Source organism: Equus asinus, chromosome 2 (assembly GCF_041296235.1).
Source record: "Equus asinus isolate D_3611 breed Donkey chromosome 2, EquAss-T2T_v2, whole genome shotgun sequence".
NCBI classification, from domain to species: Eukaryota; Metazoa; Chordata; class Mammalia; order Perissodactyla; family Equidae; genus Equus; species Equus asinus.
In genome coordinates, this window is record NC_091791.1 from 16,947,843 (window position 1) to 16,957,792 (window position 9,950).

General features: G+C 41.7%; 1 protein-coding gene across 2 annotated transcripts in view; it reads right to left on the reverse strand.

Moving 5' to 3' along the window:
- ATRNL1 (attractin like 1) overlaps positions 1-5,980 on the reverse strand; it is a 737,371-nt gene extending 731,391 nt beyond the window's left edge. For both annotated transcript variants that reach the window (XM_014849275.3, XM_070482616.1), the window contains exon 1: positions 5,216-5,980. In XM_014849275.3, the coding sequence (XP_014704761.2) occupies positions 5,216-5,508 (293 nt within the window). In that variant the 5' untranslated portion in view covers positions 5,509-5,980. The remainder of the gene's footprint in view (positions 1-5,215) is intronic.
- Between the last annotated feature and the right edge of the window lie 3,970 nt (positions 5,981-9,950).

Genomic DNA, 9,950 nt, shown 5'->3' on the forward strand with positions numbered 1-9,950 from the left:
AAATAAAATAAAATCTTTAAAAAAAAAAAAAATGAATTGAGATCCATACCTCTCACTATATGCAGAAATCAACTCAAAATAGACTATAAATCTAAACGTAAAATCTAAAACTACAAAACTTCTAGAAAGAAAAAAAATTAAAGAAAATTTTTGATTTAGGCAAGGTTTTCTTAGATAAAACACCAAAAGTACAATCCATAAAAGAAAAAATGATAAACTGGAATTCATCAAATTTAAAACTTCTGTTCTTTGAAAACCCTGTTAAAAGAATGAAAAGACAAGGTCCAGCCTGGGAGAAAATATTTGCAAAGGATATATCTGATAAGGAACCAGTATCCAGAATATGTAAAGAACTCATAAAGATCAGTAAGAAAGAAAAAAAAACAATTTAAAAAATGTGCAAAAGATTTGAACAGACACCTCACATGACAAGATGCTCAACATCATTAGTCATTAGGGAAATGCAAATTAAAATCACACTGAGATACCATTATATACCTAGTAGAACCACTAAAATTTAAAAGACTGACCATAATAAGTGTTGGTGAGGATATGAATTAACTAGAACATTCATACACTGCTGGTGGGAATGTAAATTATACAACTACTTTGGAAAACAGTGTGTCATTTTGTTAAAAAATTAAACATATATCCACCATATGATCCAGCCATTTCACTCTTAGGTATTTACCCCAGGGAAATGAAAGCATATGTTCATACAGAGACATCTACATAAAAGTTCATAGTAGCTTTACAGAATAGCCGAAAAGTAGAAACAACCCAAACGTCCATCACTAGGTGAATGGTAAATTGTGGGAGATCCATACATTACAATACTACTCAGGAATTAAACTCCTGATACACCATTAATGAATCTCAAACTAAATATGCTGTGTGAAAGAAGCCAGACAAAAAGGAGTGCACAATGTATGATTCCACTTAGGAAATTCTAGAAAATGCCAACAAATCTATAGTGACAGAAAGCAGCTTAGTAGTTGCCTGGGGACAAGGAGAGGCAGCAGGAAGGGGGTGGGGATTACAAAAGGGCACAGGGAACTTTTGGGTGTGATGGATATTATTATGATCTTGATTGCAGTGATAGTTTCAGAGGTGTATACATATGTCAAACTTTCTAAAGTGTACAGTTTATTGCATGTCAATTATACCTCAATAAAGCTCTTAAAAATACTTTAAAGGGAAAATTACAACTGTAATTAAATAATTCATTTTGAAAGCATTAAAAAGGAAATATAGTGCTCTAAGAGTACATAATAAAGAGTAACGCAGTGTGAGGAGTCAGAAAAGTCTCCTTTAGATACTCGGATAAGCTAAGATTTGAAGGATGTTTGATAATCAGCCAGGCAAAGACCAGACAGGAAAGAGGGTTCAGAGAGAAGTAACAGCACTGAGGCCAAAAGGAATGTGACACTTTTAAGGAACTTTAAAAGACCAGTGCAAACAAAAAGACGGGCTGAGTCTCCTGTGCTAAAGGATCCCAATTACTCAGACACATGGTCTTGAAACCATGCCACTACACGCAACTTACTTTATCAATTTAGGATCTTAGTAACGCTCAATTTAAATTATTTTAAATTTCTACTGTATGAGTATTCAGTTTAATAATGTAAAAAGAAAGAAAATATGGATATAAATTAGTTTGAAATAAAAAAGACCTGGGGACAGAGAACATTCAATTTAACTTTATAGTTACTGATAGTTTCCCCACTACTAATAAGAAGAATTCCAAATATATATGTGTGTGGGTGTGCATATGCAGACACAAACTTTTTGTTTAATAGTAGCTTAGGAAAAATATTTATACATTTAACTCTGCGCCTTTTTGTTTACAATAGCAACCTCATTCCTGATATCTTCATTTTCCTGTCACTAGAAATAGAATACTTCCATTATACACTTGTAAAATTCAGTACTCATATTTAACTACCCTAAAAGGTTAAAAAAAATCTATACCCTTGAACATATAAGATTTAACAGATGATTTGAGGAAAATATTTTCATAAATGTGTTTTAATAATAAATTTATATTTACAAACTATTCACAATATGATGAGATATTTTCCAATCTCAGAGCATTAATTTAGGTTATTTTGTTTACCTAAGAGAAATTAGAAGTCATAGATTCCTAAGTCACATTAGCAAGAAAATGTCTGTTTGAACACAAAATATAAATTTACATAAACATAAATCTCAACTACTCTACAAAAACAATTCTAAAGAACTAGCTTCTAAAAGAGAATGTCATCCATTCAAATAGAGTTTATATAGCAAAATGTTTTCTAGCCTAATGTTATACTAAGCTACTCAAGTAAATATAATTCAGATTAGCATACATCATATCCTTAATTACTGTATTTCAAATTGGCACTCTCCTTTCTGATTCTCAGTCCTAAGTCTTTCAGTCTAGCTTTAGCTGAAGATCAGCGTTCATTTTGTTTTACCTATGAGAGGAATGGCTTCTAATTCTGAGTGTTCAAATGGAAACAGAAGACTGGAATCAACGCCAAGAGGATCCAAGTACCACTTTTGATACTATATTTGCTTCTGCATTTCTCCCCCTACCATCAATCTTCCATTCTAAAGAAGCATTTGAAGAATACTCTTATTCCCTACTGAAATCCCCATAGTAGAAAAAAAGCTAAGTTACCATGGATCCAGCCAATTAATTTTGACACCTGCTTACCAAGATTGATCATTTTTGATGTCTGTTGTTAGGTTGCCATCCTTCAGTTTAGTAAAAGATTTTCAAGACAATTAATGAAGTGAGAATTTCCAGTTAAAGTCTTTTCCACTGTGTTATTACCCCAAATGCTGGATAAAACAAACTGCCATCCACAAACAAACCTTTCTTAGCTTAGCATGTACTTTAAAGAACTCCTTTCTTCTAAATTAATTCTTCCCTTTAACATTAAATACCACCTTTTCTTTACCCCTAAGAGTATACATAACCAAACAGAGTGGTACCAGTTATACTTGTTATACTTACTCTAATTAATAGCTTGTATTCCCCAGAGAAACGAAAAAGTACTTACCAATAGAGTACAATGAATCATAGGAAATAACAGCTTCCAAGGCAATGATGAATATTCAATGATTAGTTCAGGGTTTATTGTTACTTAACTATATCTATATTAAAAAAGTAATTCCTCTTTTACTCACTGATGTCTTATGTTTATGAACACCATCTCTCTGTTATTTAAGCCAGTTTTAACCTGATCTTTGATCATTCCTACTAACTGGGACAACATCTGCTAGTGAGGTCACAGACTGCTGATCTAGCTGATTAACAAGTTCCACTACTATAATAATGCAGAGAGGAGCTTTCAGGACTGCAGCAATTTTTGTTCTCTTTAGACAAATGGGGTAAATCCACCCACCCAAAGGTCAATATCCCTAACATACATACAAATCAGGCAATCTTTCCTATTTGTGTATAAAAAGATGTAAAGGATAGATGTGGCTTTTTTCATTGTTGATTGCCAGTTTCTATGTTCAAAATTCACTCTTGCTTGGTCAAGAGCCTGGATGCTATTGTGATAGCAAAAGTTTAAGAATATGTAAGTAAAAAGGGCTACTAACAAGCACAATTCAATAACATACATTTCCTCATCCTGAAACACTTTCTAAAACTTTTAATTAGCACCTCTCCCAAATTTAAAAAAAAAAAAACCTATGTTAAAAACTACAGTGCTATACTAATTTGAGAAAATATGAAGATAGAAAACACTTCCCCCTATTGCTACAAATAAATTTCAGAAAACTTCATTTTGGGATTTCACTTCCAAAAACCTGCTGCAAATTATTTTAAATAGTAGGAACTCCCTAAAATTAAAAAGTGCCATTTCAAAGAATACATTTTTACAATGAATTTTAAGGGGTATTGTTTTAGCCAGCAACAGTTAAGAAAAAAAAAAAAGCAAAATATGCTGTGTTTAAAACTCCCAGGAATTTTTCCTATAATACATTTTAAGGTGAACCTTAACCTACCTTTGCCTTAGAGCCCAAGAGACATTTCACTCAAGATCTTGCTATCACTCTGACAATCAATATTAGTAATCTACATAGTGTAATTTCAAAGTCACAAACCTGCCAGCAAACTTCATACTAAGTATCTAGTAGACTAAGAACGTGACTGACTTAATGACTATGACCTGCCAGTTGTCAGATGGCTACTGTAAACGCCTCAACCATCTTATTTGCTGCTCCCCCACATTCGCCCATTTCTTTTCATATCTGACAGGAACGCAAAAAAATCAACCAATAGGGGGAAAGTATCTTGACTGCTGGAAAGCAAACTCCTTAAGGCCTTGAGCTTCAGAAAAACCGAAGTGATGCTCCCACACAACAGCTGATCGTAAAATAACCAGTTAGAAAAATCCGTTATCTTCACCACATTCAAAAGTCCGAGTATTTCATCCTTTCATCTAACCCAAAGTCACGCTAGTTTTTCTCCATTCAAGACTGTCCTAGCAAAGTCAACAAGGTTACTGGCTAAAAGTAAACATTCTAGAGTTAAGCTGGCTGACTTGGAATCACGACTCAGCCCTTACTCCTGTGTAATCTTGGGCAAATTACTTAAATTCACTGCCTCCATTTCTCTCTGTAAATTCATTAAAATAATTCTAGTAACTCATAGAGTTGCTGTGAGGAACAAATGAGATAATCCACGTAAGGCGCTTATAACAGTGTTTGGCACATAGTAAGCCCATCATAAACTCTACTTACGATCACTGTTATTGCTAAAGAAACTGAAAACGTTAGCAGTGGTTACCTCTAGAGAGAAGAGTAGGATAAGGAAAAGGGAGATCCTGGTAGACCATAACTTTTAACCTTTACGCTCCTGTATTGTTTGAATTTTTCACAATGCGCAAGTATTTCATGAGTTACTTGCATCATTTTTGATTAAAAATCAGTGTCCTAACAAAATGGGCTTTGGCACCGTGAGTGAGTGTGGAAATGTTGATGAGCAGGGGACTAGAAGTCGCCGCGGACATCTGGACCATCAGGAAAGGCTTAGCGACCACGGCGGTCAGTGCTCCGCGCGGGGCCGGGAGTCCCCGAGGCGCCGGCGCTGGAGGGGGCCCCGTGGGACAGCTCCCACCGCTCCAGCCACGCGCTGCGGGTCGCTCCGGGCCCGGGGACCCGAGGCCGCGCGGGGGGGCAGGGCTGAGGTCCGGGATCCGGCGAAGGCACTTACTTGAACCTGCCCTGGCAGTGCTGGCACTGGTCCCCCACCCAGCCCGGGTCGCAGAGGCAGGTGGAGTTGACACAGCGGCCCGAGAAGCAGGAGCTGGTCCTCTCGCACGGCTTGGACTGGGACACCTGCGCGTAGAGCGCCAGGTAGAGGAAGCCATAGCACAGCAGCCAGCTGTTCCCGTCCAGCAGCCAGGAGGAGGCGCCCCCGCCGCCGCCGCCCGCCGGTCGAGCCCTCCACGGTCCCGGGGCCGCCGGCTGCGGGGGGCCAGTGCGGGCCTGGGCCCCCGGCTCCATCGTCCCCGGCGCCCCTGCCCGGGGAGGGTGCTGAGCTCGCGGGCGCGCACAGGGATGCTCCTGAGGGCAAAGCCGGCCGGAGAAAACCGCGCCGCCGCCGCCGCCTCTCCTCCTCCTCCTCACCGGCGCCTGCCCCAGTCCCGCTCCCCGGTCAGGAGGGACAGATCCCAACCGCTGTCGCCTCCTCTCAGCTCCCTCCAGCCGCACTCGGGCATCGTCTCTCTGTCTCCTGACCTTGTCCTCAGTGGGCCGAGCCCACCGCCGTGGTGTCCGGGGCCCGGCCGGAGGCGGGGAGCGGGCGGCGCAGGCTGCGCGGGGCGCTCCGGAGGGGACCTGCGGGGGGCAGGGGGAGGGGACCCTGCGCGCGGCCCCGCCTAGCCCGCGGCTCGCGCCAACTGCCTCGGCTCCCAGCCCCGCGCGCCCGGGAGGGCGGGGGCCCGCGGGAGCCCCGAGGTGGGCGCGCCCAACGCGGGAGGGGGGATTCTGGGAGCGGGGGTCAGCCTCGCAGCGCCCGGCCGACGCCCGGCGGCCCCCCAGCAGCCATTTTCTCTCCCGCGCCGCTAACCCGCCGCCAGGGCGGCTGCTGGAGCCTGCGGGGCGCCGGGCCGCCTCCCCCGCTCGCGCGTGCCCACGCTCCCCACCCCCGGCCCCGCGCCGTGGACTCTCCCCGCCCTGACAGGGACCCGGGACTCCCCCGCGCGCTCCTACCCCGCCCGGCCGGCGCGCAGAGGGGAGACCGGCCCCCCAGGTGTGGCCCGCGTGCCCGCGGTGCCCTTCCCCTCGGCGCGCCGGGTAGTCCGGCCCCGCTCGCAGCACGCGCCTCCTGAGCCCCCCAAACGAAAGATCAGATCGGGACCCGCTTCGCAGCTTCAGCAGAAAAGAAGCCCTTCCCGTCCGTCAGTCTACCGCTGCAAAAGTGCAGCGCCTTTTCCCCAGCTCTTCCCCCTTCCTCTGCCCCATCCTCCTGCCTATTTCTTCGTTTTTTCTTAAAAGAGAAAAACTCCAACAACACACAAAGAGCTGAGCATGTGCAGCAGGCTAAAAGTCTTAAAGGCACCGCAGGCCGACCACGGTGTGGGGTCCGCAAGAACTGGGAGGGGCGGGGGTCAGGGACTGCGAGGGTCGTGCAGCCGTTTCCGCGGAGCGACCTCTCCGTTGGGGAGCCATTTCTTCCACCGAAAGGATAACTCCCCCACCCCCAACAAAGAGCTGTGAGCTTCTGAGCCCACCCCTTTCCGACTCGGAACCCCAGGTATCTCCTTTTCTGCTTCTCAGGGTTGCTTCCTCCATCCGGGACAATATTCTGCCTTGAAAAATATTGCGGTATCGGGGCTTTTTTTAATAAGAGCAGAAGTGATTCCCAGAAAAGAGCCGTTTTCCTTCCTCGGCGTCAATCTTTCCTCCTTTGGATGACTTGTCAAGATTTGATGCCATATGCTGAAATTTCTGCTTTGTACTTCTGTGCCTTCTCCAAACAGGCTGTTTGAACACTTGAGAAAGGAAGCTGAACACAAATTGCATCCATGTATACTTGAGTTACAGCAGTGTTATTGGATCCCCACCAAAGAAGACCGGGCAGTATGAATTTGAAAGCTACCAAAGGCATTTATGACAGCAAAAGGAGAAAAAGTTTTCGTCGTAACCACACAGTCATAATATTATTGTTAAGATTCAAGTCATGTTTATTTTGGGCATAATGTACCCATGTCATCTCGTTTAATCTGTGTTATCTCCACTTTGCAGATGAAATCCTCCATTAACCCCATTTTGCAGATGAGAATAGAGTGACTCAGAAAGGTTGAAAGATTTGTCAATGGCAGATTAGGGTAAGTAATAAACCAAGCTTTAAACACAAGTCCTCTGACTTCCGTGCTTTTCCCACTATTTACCAGGCTGTTTCTATTAGCAGATGCTTTATTCTACTTTGGTGAATAAAATGTAAGTGTTGGCTTGGTTTGCAAATACCTCAGCAGTGACTTAAGGAGGAAAACAAATGTCCAGAAAGAGGTGGCTGCTTTGAAAGTAAAAAAGAAAAAGGAAAACCATGATTTTCATTTATATAACAAAACAAATCACAATTTCCCCATAATATTAGTACCAGAAATGTCATTCTCAAATGCAAAAAGTAGGACAGCCCCTTCTTCCTTTCACATCCTTTCTGTCAGAATGACCTCTAGAGACCACATGGGATGGGGGAAGGAGGAGAGGAGAACATTCTGCAAAAAACAATTAAAAGGAGAATATGGTTCTGGATCATACCTTTTAATTTCCATGACTATAAAATCCAAAAGAACTCTTTCTAGTGTTAGCCGTACAGGAACAATCTCTGCTGCCTTCTCCACTCCTCTCCTCATGCCAGCCAAAGTTTAAAGTCAGCCACATCTTTCTCACATGTAACGTAGAGTTGCTTTCAGACGTGTGGAAAGTGGCCAAGCGCTTAAAACTGTCACTGAGTGCAAAGGTAATTCAAAGGGTACACAGGAGCCACTTGAACAAGAGAGATCGGTATTCAGCCACATACTGACTATAGCCTGTATTTGAAAAGAGTTCGCCCATTAAAAATATATGTCTTTTAATCTTCTAACCACTACAGTCAGCTCAGAACTTCACGTTATGCTGGAGAACATGCAGCCCCACAGGCCTCCTCTCAATGTTGTTTTTAGAATCAAGCTGAATATATTAAATTTATATAAAATTATTCTCATAAGGCTCTCACAGGATTTCCACCTGCCCTGTGTCCTATTTTTCTTTCACACTCTTTTAGTCAACATTTACTAAGTAACTATTGTGAATTTAAGCAAGAGAAAACAAAGATGAATAAAACATGATTTCTACCCCTGGATAAGCTTATCTTCTGTTAGGCTCACTAGACTGAGAATTACTTATCCAGGTGAGGATTGCATATTTTACAAATAGAGACACAAAGAACTTAAATGATTTACAACGGTTGCACAAAAAGTGAGTGATAAAGCTTGCCCAGAATCTTGACTAATGTTTCAGTATCTTTTATGATCAAGAAATTTTAAAACTCCGACATGAGGTTATCTCTTTTTTTTTCAAAGAAGTAGAGTCAGCATCCTAGCATTGCTATGTGACACTACAGTAATTCATAGTATTGGTAATAGCAGTCATAAATCCAGCAGAAAGGTAGAAATTTACTCCAAAGAGGTGGTGGGAGAAACGTCAGTTTTACTGAAGTAGGATGAAACTGTTAAAATTGGAATTATCTGTTAAAATGTCTCCAAGGGGAAAGATTAGAAAAGTATATTTGTTTTCTCCACAATTAGCCTTTCAGGACTTTTAGACATTTTGGGGAGTGTATTTCATTTCCATTCATACCACTTATCAATAGTACTATAATATCATGGGCAAAAATGTAAGAGTTCACATCGCCAAAGTGTTTGAAGGAAATTCAAATGATTTTTTTTTTTTTAAAGAAGAAGATAAATGATAGATCTACTGGTCTCTTAATTGGTACTCAAAAAGTAGAAGATCCTGTTTGGACTAATGAACCAAGCAGCCCCTTCTCAGTTGCTTAACTAAAGAATAGTCTCTACTCTGGTTATTGTTCACCATTTGGCTCATATGAGGGTTCTGAAAGCAGCCAAGATAATGAGAGTTGTAGATAGGCGGGCCCCAAGAGCTAAGCGTCATTCATAGGGACTCTTAGCGCAATTGGGGCAGTATTTTTAAGACACTGATAGAGCATGAATGGTCTGTAAGATTAGGCAGTAAAGAAAAAATCAACTGTAGATAATCATTAAAAAATTACTGGTGGTATTAAGAATGTTTACATGGCTATGATTGGAAACACCACCACCCTCCCCACCACCACCAAAATCTAACGCTGCTTTCTCTTGGATTCATTCTTTTCTTCTATCGCTTTCTCTGGCTATCACACTTGCAAACACACACATACACTCTGATCCTGCCAATTTTTCTACTTAACACATTTCTAACATATTGTTATAAGTAAATCCAAAGAAATAAGTCCAAAGATTCTGAATTCACTATGCTGGGCTAAGACTTTTTTTCAACTGGGAAATAAAATGAGCATCCTTAAACTTTTCATCCCAAATATTCAGACTTATTCCAAAAAAAAAAGTTGATGGTAGTTAACTGCAGAAATTTTTCTTTTGTGAAATGTAATTCAATAAAAATATGGGCTAGGACTTCCTTTTAAAAATAGTGAACTAGGTATGTACATCTACCTCTGTTCCAAACTTTATTGAATGGTGAGATTTCTCTGTTCCCTTTTCTTACCTATTCCAAGAACCCTTAGAGCCAACTGAATAAACCCCAGGCAGAAAACTGAAGGATACTTATCTGCAGAAATTGAATAGTCCAAGAGAAAAGATGCTGTCATTTGGGCTCTCCCAACCTAATGGCAACCCAGCCTCTAGAGTACCCTTCAGTGCTAGTCATTTACCAAATCATTTTTT